The sequence below is a fragment of the Balaenoptera physalus genome (genome assembly GCF_965194825.1).
Source record: "Balaenoptera physalus genome assembly, chromosome: 4".
NCBI lineage: Eukaryota > Metazoa > Chordata > Mammalia > Artiodactyla > Balaenopteridae > Balaenoptera > Balaenoptera physalus.
Genome location: NC_138891.1, coordinates 63782830 through 63800895, shown reverse-complemented (window position 1 = coordinate 63800895; position 18066 = coordinate 63782830). Strand labels below are relative to the sequence as shown.

General features: G+C 35.4%; 1 protein-coding gene across 6 annotated transcripts in view; it reads right to left on the bottom strand.

Moving 5' to 3' along the window:
• Positions 1 to 18066, bottom strand: part of VPS8 (VPS8 subunit of CORVET complex) — a 277646-nt gene that overhangs the window by 233291 nt on the left and 26289 nt on the right. For all 6 annotated transcript variants that reach the window (XM_082461426.1, XM_082461424.1, XM_082461428.1 and 3 more), the window contains exons 5-12: positions 17908 to 18001; positions 14558 to 14590; positions 13543 to 13597; positions 5306 to 5430; positions 4471 to 4557; positions 1960 to 2027; positions 527 to 680; positions 365 to 424 (exon numbers count right to left, since the gene is read on the bottom strand). In XM_082461426.1, coding sequence (XP_082317552.1) covers positions 365 to 424; positions 527 to 680; positions 1960 to 2027; positions 4471 to 4557; positions 5306 to 5430; positions 13543 to 13597; positions 14558 to 14590; positions 17908 to 18001 — 676 coding nt within the window. The remainder of the gene's footprint in view (positions 1 to 364; positions 425 to 526; positions 681 to 1959; positions 2028 to 4470; positions 4558 to 5305; positions 5431 to 13542; positions 13598 to 14557; positions 14591 to 17907; positions 18002 to 18066) is intronic.

Genomic DNA, 18066 nt, shown 5'->3' with positions numbered 1-18066 from the left:
TCCAAAGTAAAATATCAGAGGCAGAAGAAGCCAAGGAAAGAGTATGCAGCAGCAATTCATGCTGGGTATTACGGTGGGGTGTTCTCGATCAGTAGTTCATTATCAAAGCAGCAGCTGTTCATGAGAGAAAAACTTAACAGAATAAAGGTAGAAAAGTACAGATCTTGTGATCCCCAGGTTACTGCTGTAGTCACCAGCTTATGCTGCTTTGGGCACATCAAGGTAATCAGACAGTGACCTTTGCAGCACTGATTTCCATTCTACCTAGTTTTCTGACAACCTCACAGAATGTGTCACTTGCAAGTCATTTTCCCCAACCTCCTGACACGGTCTTTTTACCAATAAGATGGAGAGCCTTACTTACCCGTCCATAAGGAAAAGTCATCCACACTTTCAAGGATGGCTTCAATCCAATGACCAGTATCTTTAGGGGAAAAAATACATTTTAATATTTACCCTGCAATTTTCAAATTTTTGGTATTCAAAGCCTCTAAAGTTATGAGCTTCAACTTCTAAATACACCTACCTTTGTTAAGGATGCCATGGCCAATAAGGAAAACTGTGTGATGGGATGATCTTTCAACTCGGGCTTAGAATGGAGAGGCTCAATACAGCAAACTTCACCCTTGGAACCACTGAACAGGCATCTAGATTCACATGTTCTCACTCCCATCACTCTCCTGAAAATGTAACCAAAAAATGCCAGATCAACTTAGCAACGATCCAAGGCGCTATAGCCCTAGCGTGGCCTACTAAAAAAGCCTCCTAACTCCTACTCCTGCCCCCAACAATCCAAACTCCACATGACATCAGCATGTCATTTTTAATGTGTGGGTCAGATTTATCAGCCTTCTCCTAAAAAATCTCCAATGGCTTGCCACTGTACATAAAATAAAATCCACTCTTCGCCATGTTTAAAAGGTCCTATATGATCTGGCTCCTGCCTTCACTCCTCTCCCACTACTGCTGCTCCTGACAAACGCATGCTCCAGCCACACCGTCTTTCTCTCCACTGCTCCAGCATGCCACGCTGTGCCCACCTCAAAGGCTTTGTGCTTGAACATCCCTCTGCCTGGAACACTTCTTCTACATCTTTCCACTTGTTGACCAGATTGTCATTCAGGTCTTTGCTCAAATGTCGCCTTCGGAGAGAAGCCTTCCTAAATTATACTCAAATGCACTCCAGCACACTGACCTGTTCTATTTTTTTCACAGTACTCATAACTATCTATAGTTATTTCATTTATGCATTGGTTTCTTGTGTCTCCCTACCCCCGACCCAACTAGAATGTAAGTTCTATTGGAGTAGCAACCTTGTCTGGTTCATGGCTGTAACTCTGGTGTCTAGAACAATGCCTACACATAGGAGATGCTCAATAAACATTAGCTGAATAAATCAATAGTATTTTTTAAGCAATTACTTTGGGCTCGACATTGTTAGAAGGTATGAGAAATACAAGAAACATAGTCCTTACTTTGAAGAACTTATGGAAATACAATACACATTGAATTTTTCGTTCTACTTTTTAAACTCAGATTTATAAATGTTCTTCCATGTATCTAAGTAGTCTTTCCTCTTATTTAAAGAGTAAACAGGGCAATGCCAAGGCAATAAAAACCTTTCTACACCTGGCCATTATGGTTATAATCAACTGGGCCTGGGGCCTAAACGGAAATTAGTGAGATACTCCAGGATAATGGTTCCCAAGATTGACAGAGCTTATGAATACTCTGGGGAGTAGGAGTCTAGAATCCCATCTCGGATCTACTGTGATAGGATTTGGGGAGGCCCGGCCTGGTGCTCTGTATGTTCTATAAGCACCCCCAGGTTAAGTGTAATACACAGCCACAACCTATTTCCAATCACATGGGTTTTCCAGACCTCTTCATATTCAACTTCAAGTCATTAAACTGGAGCTAATCTTTTCATTTGTCTACAAATGTCCATTAGTCTCTTACTTAAATGTCAATTCAAAAACAGAGCCTCCGCTGTCGTTGCAAACTGCAAGAGTTGGATCATCTGTAAACTAAACAGAGAAGGAATTTATTTTCTTATACATTTTCAGACAACCAATCAAGTATTAAAAAGGTAAGGGAAAAAATTATAAAATTTTAAAAATCTAAGACAAATACATTTAATAGCATTTGAAATCACCTAAACTAGATCTACCTCAGTACTCTAAACATACAAACTTACCCATATTTGGAATAAAAATGGCTCAATATCTTTAAGAAAATGAGGCTTTAAAGAAAGCAAAAACCACCTTTCATCAGGGTAAAAGAAAAATACAAACTATGACTCATAACAGCCCTAAAGTTCTCTACTTAGGTTCTTACATTAATTTTTTCTAACTTGCTATTAAGCTAAATAGGATACTTTGGATACATTTGCAGTTGCCTAGCTTTCAAGAATAAAGACACAGTGAAAGACATTTGGTATCTTTGGGAAATAAACTTACTGGAATATGTTTTCCAATAACTGAAGAGTTAATCCACTGCATGTAAAGCAGTTTTTTTTATGTAACTCTTCCTAAAACGTGCTGCCCCCTCAATCTTCTTCGACAGAGTATACTTCAGTTATTATTATCTACTCTGGAAAACTCAAATAATAAATAATGTTCACAATGACAGATGGTCCTAAGGGCTTATGCGGTATGGTAGATATGAGTGTTGTAGGATACAAAATTGAATAACTTAATTTGTATCACTTAGAGTGACTAATCTCCCTAACCCCAGAGGTTTGTGAAACCATCCTAAATCTCATGGCTTTGTGCTCTTCAGGGATGGTTGAGGTACAGGAGGCTACTATGAAATTATTCTTCCTCAACCCCACACACGGGTAAAGAAGTCCTACACCTTTGTTCTCAAGGCCTAGCTGAGTAGTTGCCGAAGTGGAGTGTAGGGAAAATAACAGCACTCATGATTTTATTTATTAATTTTCTACTTCTTGTGTATGTGTTTTATAATGTACTTAAATATAGTACACTAGCATATTTAAATAATTTTTAAATAAATAAATAAATATATATATATATATATATATATATATATATATATATACACACACACACACACACACACACACATACATATGTATATATAAATGAATTAAAGCCCAAACTGTTATTGATGGGATGTGTAGGGTTAAGTCTGGAGAACAATGAGTAAGAGGTTTGAAGTGCAAGTAGCCGTTGTCAATGGAAGACCTCAGAAGTAAAGTCAGTGTCTGCACTTATCACCATTCCCAAGCAACACAATGTCCACTACTAGTCTGCTTTTAACGTCAGCTGCATTCTTCTGCCTTTATCTCTTCTGCCTTTTTCTCTTTGCCTTTATCTCTTCTGTTTCCTATTGCTTCTCCCAAAGATTTTGCTTTTTTCTGCAAATGGACGGGACTTTTATAAACAACCAACCAAACATTTATTGAGCACTATTTATTGTAATGTGCTACTACATGTAACACACAAAAATTAAAGAGAAACAGATCCTGGTTTCAAAGATCTCAATCTTTTAAAGGAGATAAGACATAACACAAACAACTACAACATATTAGAGGTTGGCTCATGCCGTATGAAAAGAGGTCAAGATAAACTGCCATGATATTCAGAAAGAGGAGAAATTCTCTCTACTTTTACTTGTCTTGGTTGTTTTCATTGTAACTAAATGCTTCAATGCTGCTTTGTCACAAAAGACTTTTATGTAACTAACCGAGATGCAGACACATAAACTCCAGATGCTACCAGACTTTAAAAAGAATGTGTATGGATAAGAGAGGTCTGCACAGCTAAGTAACCAAATGTGTACATGGTTAAAATCCAGAAGATCTGATTTTAGACTTCCTTAGTTATAGTCCTGTACATTTTATACTTCTGAACATGGGCTTGACAGCATACAAAAACCAAGGTTCGCATTGCATTTATAAATGAAATCTGTTACCTAAGTTGGTTTATTATTTTCAGGCATGTAAGGAGAAAGCCAAGATTCAAATCTTGATGCTTTTCCTTTGGAGGCCTGAAAGAAAATAAACCAACAGATTTGTTTCTAAACATAATGCAAAGCTTGGTTCTTTCACAATTGGTGCCTTGAACTTCAGGTAATTCCCAACAAAGTGTGACAGAGCACACCGCCTCAGCAATAAAATCCTGGCGGACTAAACAAAGTAAAAAGACCTTTTAAAATCTGCACATGGGTTTTCGGTAGGGTACTGCCTGTCTTTGCTGCCAGCCTTTCGTCCAGGATCACATCAATTTACTCTCCTTCCTGCTACATCTACTAGATTTCAACACAACTTACAGCTGAATGTTACCATGCCAGCCCATCTCTGGTTTTAACTTGGGAAAACATCTTGTTGGGCCAGTCAAATAAAAGACAGTTCACTTTCAAGGAGTCTGTTTATAAAGAAATCTACTTAAAAATGGATACAAAGGCATAATAATGAAGATGATTAGAAAAAGAAAATAAGGACTTTACCTTAATATGCAATATTGCTGTTCCTGGAGGATGAGCATCTGTTATTGATCTTAGAAGTTTTCCACTGGCCAAATCCCACATAGTGATCTATAAGACAACTAAATGCTTTAAAAACAAATTTATTGCTCTTTTTTGGACTTAAGTTTCCTGGCTTTTGGCTGAAATAATCTATTCCTGGTCTATAAACATTGCAGACAAAGAACTATAAAGTTAAAACATAACTAAAGGTTGCAGATCCACTAAAGCGTGGGGCCTTTATTTCATCTTCATCCTCCCCTCATCCTGCCCAACCTACTTTACCCTTCAGATTTTAAATCTTGTTGTTTTACTGAGAGGTAAAAGAAATTTCTTTAATGAGTCAATCTCTTTAGCACTGGTAAAAATTATAGAAAGGCTTACTGCCAAACCAATTAATATGTCAGAAGAAGAGAAGAAACAAAACTTACTGCCAGTTTCAGAAGAAAAAGAAATACCAAAATAGTTATCTAGGAACACAGTAATAAGAATACACAAAGCAGAATATAGTGTCCTTAAAAATCAACAACAATTATCCTCACTACAGTAAGAAAGTAAATTTTGTATAACAGCCTGGTTGGTTTATAAAACCTATTTACTTATATGGACATATGAATTAAGATATTAAAAATCACAGACTCTGGCTCAGTCAATAATATTTAAAAATTTGGACAAAAGTCAGACTAAGCAAACTCAGATTAGCTCTACAGACATGTCACTTTATAACACGTTTTAGTCTTCGAGATACTGATCTAGAGATAATACTTTTTTTTAAATTGATTTTACATTGTCTTATGGGTAAAATAAAGTTCCTATTTACCTGTCCTTTAGCAAAGCCACAGAGAAGTCGTGAGCAGTCATTGTTGATACTGAGGGCAGAGATGGCTCCATATTGACCTCCAACACTAGTGCTACCCAGACAGAGTCGCAAAGCTTGATTCTGATCTAAAGAAAGCAATTGATAAAATGAAGTGAAAGAAATGAAGGCATGAATAAATATATACTTAGTATAGGCTTGTTTTCAAACACTTTGAGGTAGCAAGTATCAAAAGAATCAAACGATGAAGTTACATTCATCTTAAAATACATTTATTGAGCATCTAACTAGACACTGGGCATTGAATTAGACACTAAGAAAGCAGAAAAAAACAATAACTACAAGGAAGCATAATACAAAACTTGCTAATAAGTTAAAAAAAATCCTACGAAAGCTCTTTGAACTAACTTTCATTCTAGAATTGTATTTCTTGCTATTTTTAGGATGCAAGGTTACATGAAATACCACCTTTTAAAGTAGCTTTAAAACTTCAAAAATCAAAATTTATTAATTTAGAGTTTGGCTGAAATTTACATTATATTATCCATGAAGAAAAGGTTTACCAGGCAAATGAACAATATAAATAAAATCACATGGTATGTTTAAACTGCTTAAGAAAATTCTTCTCAAGCATCAACATTTGATATGCTAAAAGCAAATAATTCAAATCTATACTAGATTAAGTTACTTAAGGGCAAGAATTTTGCCGTAATCATCTCTGATTTATCCAGGAGGCACTCAGATATTATTAAACCTTATTATCTAATAATTAAATTCCTCTAGGGCTTCTCCTAGGCAATGCTTATTTTATATTATATAGAGTTCATTATTGTACCCACTTGAAAACAATGAAATAAAAAATGTAAACATAAGAAGGCATGCCTACAAAATTTAACTGTTTAAGGGGGAAAAAAACTACCATACTTGCACAATCAGGAGGTCTCTTAACTCCCCCAGCCATTGTTTGTGCTTCCCTTCACTATCTATGTGCTAATTTTTGGAGGTAAATACATCTTACTCTCACTCTTAGACTATGACTTCTCTAAGGGCTGAGATCATGAGTGAATTAACATCCCCAGAATACCTAGACTGGTGCCTTGCACACAGAAGCCATCTGACAATCATCTGAATAGCTGCCACATTTGCAAATCTTCCTCCTATCAAGGTAAATCTAGTTATCAGAAAGAGCCTAAAGACATTCATTCTCAAATGTAAGGAATAATACTAGGTAAGTCCTTTTGCCCATCCAAAGTGACTACTGTAAGAATATTCTTCTGTGTTCATAAGCAGGCTCAAATAGCAACCCCCACCTCCCAAGGAGTTCTGACACAATTAATGGCTGTATTCTATCTAGCACATAGGAAATATTTGATGTTTTCTGAAATCATTTTAGACCTTAGCCTTCCAAGATGAGTATCAGAAAAGGAATAAAATTCATAAATATACAAGGTCTGATATATTTTAAAAGTCCTGTTTACTCAAATCTAAAATGGTAACAATTACAGATTTTTTTCCTTATTTTTTCCTTACATACGTTCCTCCCTCCTCCAGTTTAATCCAAGTTATTAAAATTTCCTTTTTCCTGACTCTAAAAATGACATCCCATTTTATTTTGCTTTATTAAATTGCATGCCTAAAATAGTGTTTTCCATGATTCTTATTTTGTCAGAGCTACCTTTACAGTTAGTGGATTATCCATATACCTTATTCTGCAAATTGTCAAGATTCAGTGGTTGGGCAACAGTTTTCTATATATGCTACCACTTTGGGTCATGTGAGTAGTCCAATGAATGGGCTGAAAGTAAGAGGACAAAGACAGAAATTCCACACCAGCCTCAAAAAGAAGTCCCTTTAGCCTGGGCTGCCTGCCTTCTAGGAGAGTAGTGTTTGAATAGCATCCTGCTGAGATCCTTTGTAATCCCGGTTTTGAGATCCAAACTCTATAAAGCTCTGATCCACCAATACTTAAAGACACTAACTAATGCTTTCTGCTTTACCTAAATTCATACTTTAAATTAGACCATTTGGGCTTCCCTGGTGGTACAGTGGTTAAGAATCCGCCTGCCAATGCAGGGGACATGGGTTCGAGCCCTGGTCCAGGAAGATCCCACACGCCATAGAGCAACTAAGCCTGTGCGTCACAGCTACTGAGCCTGTGCTCTAGAGCCCGCAAGCCACAACTACTGAGCCCACATGCCACAACTACTGAAGCCCGCATGCCTAGAGCCTGTGTTCCGCAACAAGAGAAGCCACCGCCATGAGAAGCCCACGCACCGCAACGAAGAGTAGCCCCCGCTCGCTGCAACTAGAGAAAGCCCGTGTGCAGCAATGAGGACCCAACGCAGCCAGAAACAAATAAATAAATAAATATATTTTAAAAATTATACTATTTAAGTACTCTTATAACTCAGGGAAAGTAAGCACAGGAGAATTAAGGAGTATGACAAAATAGAGAATAAGGGTACCATTAAGAAAAAGGAAATAGAGAAAAAAAGAGGGAAGGAAAAAGACACATCTAACTTCTACATTAAAAACCCAAACATGACTCTGCTTTCCTGACTGTGGGTCCTGTGTACTAAAAAACTAGCTAAGACAAGGACCACATTATCAGCCTTGGTCACTCCTGAAATATGTATTAAATTTACATCCCACAGGACTATGTTAATGAAAACATTGTCAATTTTTGTCCTTAACTTTTACAATGTATTCATTGTATTTATAATGTCTCTTTATAAGGTAGAGTGGCTGTGAGGTAATAGACAGTGCATAAAATGTAATATAGTTTAACTCCACAAAGATACTTATCAATTCTTATTGCTGTCATTATACATTCTATATTTATGGTGCCATATTCACAAACTTGCTATACAATTTAGACTAAAATCAGAAAAGGTAGAATTTCTGTGGAAAGAAGAAAGCAGGGTCTTATTGAAGAGGTTTCTTCTACTAGAAGAACATTCTGTAGTCCAGATTTTTCTAGACAATTCTGGGGAAACGTATTTGGTGAAGACAGACTTAAAACCTCTTCCAAACACTTAATTTCTAAAGCTACATGAAAAGAACAAAAGGACCTGGACAGAAGCAAGAAAGGTGAAAATGAGAGCTCTCCACATTCTCCTCCTCCAATGGGGCTCCTGATCTGGGCAAGAAATATGAAATGAGACTATCATTTTTCCTATAAACTTCAAAGAGTTGGCATAGAGCGTAAATTTTGTAAATGCCTATGAAAAATATGAAAACTATCCAATGGTACACATGCAAATAATTTTTTTTAAGATTTTTTTTTTTTGGCCAAGTTGGGTCTTAGTTTCGGCATGCGGGATCTTCGTTGAGGCATGCGGGATCTTTTGTTGCAGCGTGCGGGCTCTTCCTTGTGGTGCACGGGCTTCTCTCTAGTTGTGGCGTGCGGGTTTTCTCTTCTCTAGTTGTGGCGCACAGGCTCCAGGGCTCATGGGCTCTGTTGTTTGCGGCACGCGGGCTCTAGTTGAGGCACTCGAGCTCAGTAGTTGTGGCGCGCGGGCTTAGTTGCCCCATGGCATGTGGGATCTTAGTTCCTTGACCAGGGATTGAACCCGTGTCCCCTGCATTGTAAGGTGGATTCTTTACCACTGGTCCATCAAGAAAGTCCCATGAAGAATTATTATTAATGATAATAAATAGCTTACCAATTAATTAAGAGAACTCGAAGCCCAGATACCACAAAAAGCACATCCATTTGATAGTGAAATGAATTATATCTATTTCTTTATCAGTATACCTTTCGCAGCACACTTTACTTAGGGTAGATCTCAGCATATTCTAGGCTTAAGAGTAATGTGCTAAGTAGCAAAGAAAAGCCATAAAAAACATATAAAGTCTATAATAGCCATAAAATCTAAATTTGTACATACTTCAAGAATTTCTGCTCTCTCTCCATATACCAAAATTAATCTAATCCTCTATTTCTTCACCCCTAATTTGTTTTAACTACATCCCAAAGACCATCAAAGAAGGAAATACCTAGATCCTAGAAGGAATCAAAATCTAATTATGTGTGTAGAGCTCTACTTTTATTGCCAGTATTCACCATTCTTCAATACTACTCCTTTGTGCATTATTAAAATATTCTCTAAGACCAAAGGAGAAGAAAAGAGTTATTAGGAAACATTTTTCATCATCAATGATCATAAAACAGCAGAAGCACTTTACCTGACTGCCATCTAACAAACACACAGAATTAAAGTTCTCCATTCCCTCTATAAAGCTTACTGACTAAACCCCACGATACACTGACTCCCCACAGCTAACTGGCTATTTTCTAGAACTCAGATGCTTACGAAAAGTCAGTTGTGTTCATTTCCAAACCTGTTCATGCCACTGTAATATTACTGTACTTTAAACATGTAATTAAACAATATTGTCAACTGATGAAATACAGTGGAAAAGAAAGAGCTGTTGTTTCTATGAAAGCTCAATGAATGTTTCAGAAAAACTTGGTAAAGATGAGTTGCTTTAAATTAACTGTCATGAAGTAAGGTATGGACAAGATAACTGCAGAAAACTGAAAAGAAGTTTTATGAAAATCTAAAATTTTGCACACTTCGACTGATTCACAGGTGCCTAAGCTTTTACCTCTTTTTTTTAAGTAAAAGTACAAATTTTGCATGACCCATCACTGATGCAGCTTATGCCAAAAAAGATGCTGCAGACGTCCAACTGGCAGATACAAACTCAAAGAAACAGTTTTGGTCTATGCCAAAAGATTAAGATCAATATTCAATGATTTATTTTCATTTAAAATAAAACATTGAAGGTATGCATATATTTACAATTTTTAACAATTCCCTACTTTAATTTCAAAACTTTTCAATAAGCATTTCATAAGAGGACATTGACTGTAACTAGTAACATTCTTTTTCAACATTAAAAAGGTCAAAAGAAAAAGAGTCACTCATGCAAACCAAAATTACTATACCTTTTCCTTTGAATCCATGGAGAAAAGATCAAAAAAAAGAGAAAAGCAAGAAATCAGTTCAAAAGTTCAGAGAAAAGACAGGTAAAATTTCAAGAGTGTAAGTGATAAACTTCAGTTATCTGTGGGAATGATACTAAATGTGATTAAATGATACATCTAGCATTTATATTTAGGTATTGGTTATGGAAATAAAGAAAATGCATAATATCCAAACTTCAGCACAGTAAATCCAAGTCCATTAAGTTTGATAAAAACAAAAACAATTTCCAAAAGATAATCTACTAAAGTATACTAACAACCCAAAACATGGAAAACTAAGGGCCTTAGGATAGGGAGATATCTTTATTAAGATTCAAATTGTTGAGATCCTATAGTTAGGTAAGAACCAAGATACATAATAAATACCATATACCTATAATTCCATAAGAATAGGCAATTTACATGACGTTTAAGAAGCTTATAATGATTACTATTTTAATGACCCAGGCCTCTATTCCAAAGAGAATCTAGTGGTACTTAAACAAGTACAGTTCTGCACTTTTTCCTATGATCAACAAAGATGTTTAAAAGATCAGATTTAACCCAGACCTCTAATCTAGACACTTCATAGTATTATTACTCTGCCATTTTTTTCCTGGCTTTCAAGCAAATTTTAATCCATTTGTTAAAACTCATTGTCCAAATATCTGATTCCGACAAAAATGAGTAAAATTTATTAACTGCATGATTAAAAATCCAAAGCATAACTAGAATATTATGATCCTTTCTCAAAATGTTCATTATGGCATACTTTCTTTTTCATGAGACTGTAATGAAAGATTATTATTTCATCAAATCTACAAGAAAGTTGCTGGGGTCTAAAAAAATTAGAAAGCTGGCCCAAGGAAATTAAGGAGACAGTAATGAAAGACAATAAACTCTTCTTCTCCTCTGTTAGTTTTTACTTTAAAAGACTTCATTTTAATTTGTTGCAGTAAGCTCTGCATGGATTTGATTATAAGCAGGCACATATTCTTATAACCTTGTAGTAAGGAAGGGATATTAAAGCAGACAGAGTTGAAGAAAAGTGAGTACTGGTAAGTGGGAACAAAAATAAACATGTATTCTGCTGACAGATAAACACGTACATTATATTTTATCCTCATTCATCTTAGTTCTTCCATTCTTTCCTTTATGTATCTTGCAATTTGCCTCCTTTTCTCTCAGAACTGGAGAACTGCTTGGAGGTGTGGAAATGTACTGATCTTAGGATTCAGTATTCCTTGATTCTGAATTTGGCTCTGTACATGTCACTTAACCTCTCTGGTTCTCAGTCACCTCATATGTAAATAAGGGGATTGAACTAAAAGTCCTTTGAAGATCTTTTCCCAGAATTCTATCAATCTGATACCAACTATGCCCTCATAGGAAAACAAGCATTCTTACACGTGATAGGAGAGCAAGCTGGTAAAACTTTCTAAAGTGTTTAAAATGTTCATACCCTGACCTAAGCAAGCCCACTTTCAGGAATTTGTCCTAAGGAAGTAATCATGTGAACAAAAATGCAGTTACAAAGATGTTCATCACTCTACTTTCTGGTTAGAAACAACCTAAATGTCTTATAGTAGGAAATGATTAAGTAAAACATGGCCATTAAAAATGATGTTACAAAGAAACAGACTCACAGACATAGAAAACAAACTTACGGTTACCAAAGGAAAGGGGGAGGGGTAAGTTAGAAGTTTGAGATTAGCAGATACAAACCACCATATATAAAACAGATAAACAACAAGGTTCTACTGTATAGCATAGGGAACTATATTCAATATCCTGTAATAAACCATAATGGAAAAGAATATGAAAACGAATATATATATATATATAAACTGAATCGCTTTGATGTACACCAGAAACACAACATTGTAAATCGATCATACTTCAATTAAAAAAAAAAAAGCTAATAACTTAATACAGAAAAAAATTATGTTACAGATGACTAATAATCACATGGAAAGATGTTCATTATAATGAAAATGCAGGTTACAAATTAACATGATCCCATTTGGGGGTGTGTACATATATATACACACATGTACAGGAAAAAAGATTAGAAGGCCATACAGAAATGTTAGGAATTATTCCTGGATGGCAGAATTTGGTGTATCTTCAACCTTTTGCTCATCTAATTTTTTTATTATGAACACATATTATGGAATAAGAAAAAATTGTTTAAAGAATCAATTCTAAAGTTCTCTAAAGAGAATTATATTTTTGTTTCCATTCTTCTCATCCCCAGACAATAAAACTTTATTATTTATATCAATCGCCTTTGAAAAGACTAGGTGTTAAAAACACATGATAAATAAGGCTTTTGGCATAATGGAAAATTTATAAATAGGAAGTCAAATTGTTCAAAAACAAGGGAAAATAACTAGTTATTCACTCATATGATAAATAAAAATGCAAGGCCCACAGAGATCAAACTGTGGTTCTGCTATTAAGGTCTTCCCAGGTAATCCTTACACAATATCCTGTAGAGTCCTTACTAAAATACAGTGTCATCAGGAATTCCATTTAAGAAAGTTGCAAAAGACTTAAGATCCATAGAGAACACTAAAAATGACAGGAAAATATTATCTAATAGTTTTTAAGTAAACAGAACAAAATGTTCTGCTCATAGTATTGAATGCAAAAGCAAAGAAAGATTAAAACTAGGTTTATTTAGTCTCATGTAGGAAAAAAAAATGAGAAAATACTTAGGACTATCACTTACCATTCAAATAAAACTAGCTAAGTTCTCTTCCCAACCAAAAAAAAGAAAGTGATTATGGGCTAAAAATTTTTCAGTTTAGAGGGGTTTACAATGTAAATGAAAAAAAACTTACTGTCAGTAAGAGTTACTGAAAGTTACTGAGAAAGCCTGGGAATCTCTTTCCCTGAAGATCTTTTCAAATACCAACTACTCAGATATGATTTAGACTAAAACATTAGCACCACCACAAATCAGAGGCAGACAAAATGCCAACCTCTCAACTTTATATCCTTTTTGTCTAGGTCTGCAGAGAGTCAAAAGATATGATATGATAGCTTATAAATTCATAAAGAAGAAGATAAACTTGCAATGAGCAACAAAATGAAGCTGAGTCAAGTAATTTTTAACCATAAAAATGCTGACCGCTACTTTTCAAGTTTTTCTGGCTTTTTTCAAATAAATAAAGTTTACTATATAAACTGTGATTAAAAGACATTATTAAAAAAAACCCAAATACTTAATATTTAAAATAAGGAAAGTAGGTAGAAAATTTACCAAATATTAAAGCCAATCCATGAGATGTACCCACTGCTATCAGACTCGACACTGCCTGAGAACAAAAGAGAAGATTACATTTTAAGACATTACAAGGACCTTGAAATAATCAGAATTGAATTTGCTGGTTTTCTTTCCTCTAGGCACCAGATAACATACCAACTATTATAAATAAGGAAAATTTCATCTAGGAGGCAAAACGGGAAATGAAACTCAGAACATCTTATTTCTGGGAATCCCTCTAAATTTACTCTAAGGGTAACAAAATATCATATGTTCAACATTATAGGCAAAAACATGCCACTTAACTTCCTCTAAAGCAATTTTTTGAACAATTCAGGGGTCCACACACAGTAAGAGGCACTTATGCTACCCAACCACGAGCCTCCTATGAGGTGTGGGAAAGGGACAAGAAAGCCCTTCTCCAGTTTATTCACAGGAGCCAAAAGGCACCAGAAATACTCAAAACCCAGCCCACTTCCTCACCAATTGACTATCTAATAAGAAAGCTACAGGAGGCAGCTGGAAATAGTTGAAAATAGAAAAGAGGGCACTAGAGTGCTTTCAATATCCCCCAGTTCTCTATAATCACTCCACAGATTTACTATTTGGCAGGCTTGGCAATGGAGTTCAGAGCTGTTAAGTGTACTATTTACCACAAAGTGATTTTACCAAACACTGTTTTCCACTCCCTATAACCAAAGCGAGGCCAAGTCACAGAAGGAGCAAATACACTTGGGCAGGGTAGTACCACATACAAATAAATTGGGAAAAGGCTAATCATTATTTTTCTCAAAAAACAAAACAAAAAAAAGAAAACTGAAAAGTAACAATACACTAGAAAGAACAAGAACATTCAACACGGACAAATTTTAAACCTGATTACTGGCAGTAAATGACATGAATTAATTATCACAAAATTTATGTAATAACTTTGAATATCGGAAGAATAAATCTAAGAAAACCTGATCAAATGGAAAGCTTACCTTTAAAGGATTATTTAAAGTATACTTACAATTGCTGTAGGCAAGCCAGCATCTACTTTGTCCTAAATAAAATTAAAAAAAAAAGTATTTGAAAAGACATTCCCATTTTTAAGCAGAAAATGGTATAAGGCCCTCTCTTTACATATACAATTCAGACAAGAGGTAGAACCGTCATTTTTGCCCCCAAATAAGAGAAACTACAAAAGTTGTATATACCAACAAAATATAAAGAGCACAAGAGTAGATCGTTTTCTTTTACTGTTTCAGGAAGGGTACTGATTATAAATGAAAATGTAAAGGAAAAGAGAGAGGAAAGAGATTCTATTTTCAATAGAATGAGTTGGCCTGAGGATCAAATTAAATGTAAAGTATCCTATAAATGTAAGGGTGTCTACTAATATTTGGTACTTCTGTAGCTTTAAATAATAACAAGGGCTTTCAATGATTAGAACTGTAGTAGCAAAGAGCTTTCAAATGCATTTATCACATTATTTGATACTCAAACCGGGAGAGATGGATCAAACAAGTAGTATTATTCTGATTTTCCAGATTAAGAAAACAGATTAAGACTCTTAAGATTCAGATTAAGTTTCAAAGAGCTTAAATTGACTTTCCCACAATTATTCAGGAAGTGGTAGACTATGTCTAAAACTCGGGGTTTCCATTCCCAGACCAGGCTCTTTGGATCACTTCTGTATTTCTTTTCTGTCTGTCCCTGTCAATGTGCTCAATTCATTATTATAATCTCTCAGAAGGCAGAATCTATTATATCCAACTTTACAGAGCTTCCCAGGAACTAACTTAAAAAACTTATACCAGGGCATGGAACTATGAGGAAGAACAATCACCAACACTGCTATGTACAACATTCTGGATAGTAGGATATACTCAACTTTGTGTGGATGTGTGTGTGTAAAGGATGCCTAACATAATGCTGAACAATAAAGAAACACGCAACAAATATTTGATAAATGATTGATTTGTGCCCTGGACAGGGAAAAAGAATGAGCCAGCAGATGAAGAACATAAACTATATTCAAAATGGAACCTGAAAAATGCAATTGGAAGTCAGCTAACTTTCAAAGCTAAAACCCACAGATGTGGGAAGCAATTTAGAGGATATATGAATAGAATTTCAGTGCTGGTGTTACGGCATCTTAGGATAGTGATTCTCAAAAGCCACGGTGCATTAGAATCACCTGGGATACCCGTTAAAATGCAAATCCCTAGCTACACTGCTAGAACTAGATTCCAATTCAGTAGGTCTGGGATGGTGCCCAGGAATCTGTATTTTCATAAGTACCCTAGGAGGTTCTTATACAATGGACACATTTTGCAAAAACACTATGCTAAGGTATCCCCGTTATCTTAGGTGATCATAAAATGATAAATATCCTTTAAAATTAATTTGAATCAATTTTAAATATAGTCACATGTCATATTACTTTGAGGAGGATTCCAAAATTAAACAATGAGGTTCACAACTCCAAAAGTTTCATCTCTCCTAAGTGTTCTCCAGGCACAGACTACAAGGCCCTGATGATCAACGCCCTAGGCAGCCCTAATAACATCACTATCCACATGGCTGAAAGCATTACTGAACAGCCATTCAGGAGAGATACCCCAAAATATAACTAGCTTTACATGTTAATAAACCAACCATCACAGAAAAGCATACAATTTAAATTGAGCTGGTAATCCAAAATTAGGAAAGCAGAGTATGAAGACTGTCACAAGAAAAGCAGTTTTCATTTTAACATACCAAAGGAGCTCAGCCATGGCAATGAAATAAGAACAGAATGCAAACACTCTGGGATTTATTACAATTTTTCCCTCCTCTTCAAGAGAAAGGAGAAACCCTTTTAAATAACAGATTTATCTAATCATTGTTCAATGTCTGAGTTTTAGTTCAGTCTCCATTATTCAAAATATTTTTAAAACTGCACAGGTGGGTCAAATGACTGTTCTGGTTCATCTTGATTTTGAAAGGAATGAATTTCATCACCTACATAAGGATTAAATTCAGAAAACGTCATGGAAATGTAATCCTCAACAGGTGGTTCCCATTCTAGCAAATATGAGCTACTCTCCACCTACAAAAGGAAGGACAATTGCCCAGGTTTCCTCCATTGCTTGACTATCTCTCTATTTAAATTGACTTCATGATATATGAGCTGGGTCAGGGTATACCAACTGCCCGCAGAGAACACTTTTTCTTTCTTTCTTTTTTATTGTTTCTTTGGGGGGTTTTTTGGTTGTTGTTTTTTGGGAGGTTTTTGCGTGTGTTTTTTGCGTTTCGTTTGGTTTGGTTTCTGCAATAAGAGCTTTCCCTAATAAACCTGAAAATTACAATGTGGTTATGGTGTCATGATGCCACTTCTGTATCAATCTCTTACCCTTGTGAAAAATCAAACCTTTGTCCAAACTGAATATGCAAAATACCAATTAAACTCCAGGAAAAGAACATAAAAACATATCAAAGTTCCTGGGGTATGAATCTGTCATCATCATCATTACTATTACTATTATTATTTACAGAATCTATATACTGAATTCAGAAAACCAAAACTGAAAGACTGTGTAAAACTACAGGCCTTGAGGCCAAAGGAAAATTTGATAAAACATACCAGAATCAGCATCTATTGTCTTGATGGACTATTAAATATTTCTGCACTTAACACAGTACTCTAAATCATTTTCAAAAATGACACAGATATTCTGTTCCAGCTATTATACACTGGCCACATTCACCAATACCACCCTCACTTCACAACAAAGAAGCACTAGACTTGGAACCAAAAACCCCAATTTTGAGTAACTGCTCTGCTATCTCCTAACCCAGTGATGTAAGACAAGTTAATGTCACCTCTCTGAGCCTGTCTTCTCATTTGTAAAATAGGATATGGCTTTCCCTACTTTAAAAGTTGTAAGAGTATATGAAATAAGGTACATGAAAAGACTTCTGTGAATTATAAAAAAATCACTCAGTTGTAAAAGATTCTGATCAATCATTTCTCCATATGAAAAGACTAAAAAAAACAAGCACTCTACCTCAACCAAATACACAAGATGGCAACTAAACTGAAAAGGAATTTAAAGAAAAAGCAGATAGTGTTTCTTTTAGGCTTGCTGCCATATTTCATTTAGGCACACCCGAGACTCTGGGCAGACCTTTATTTCATGGCTGCACTAATTTCTATGTCAAGATGTGTAGCTATGTCTTATGAGTCAAAAATAATCACACAAAACCCATGAAAGCCAGATTCTATTTTTCTTAAGCCTCGGGCCAAGAGAAGTGCTGTGCTTTGTTTTATGCTCATTCCTACTTCATTATGCCATTGCAGGTTATAAAGCTGGGGGAAGAGAACAAAATACTTACAGCTGCAGACACTATTTGGGCAGAAATTCCCTTCAAAAGTGAATGTCGCATAACTGATCCATGGAGTGAAAAAGAATCAGGTAATTTCTTCTTTCTTAAAAAGAAAAAAAAAAAGGAAAACATTTAAGAATTGGGGAAAAAAATTGAAAAGGCAGGGTC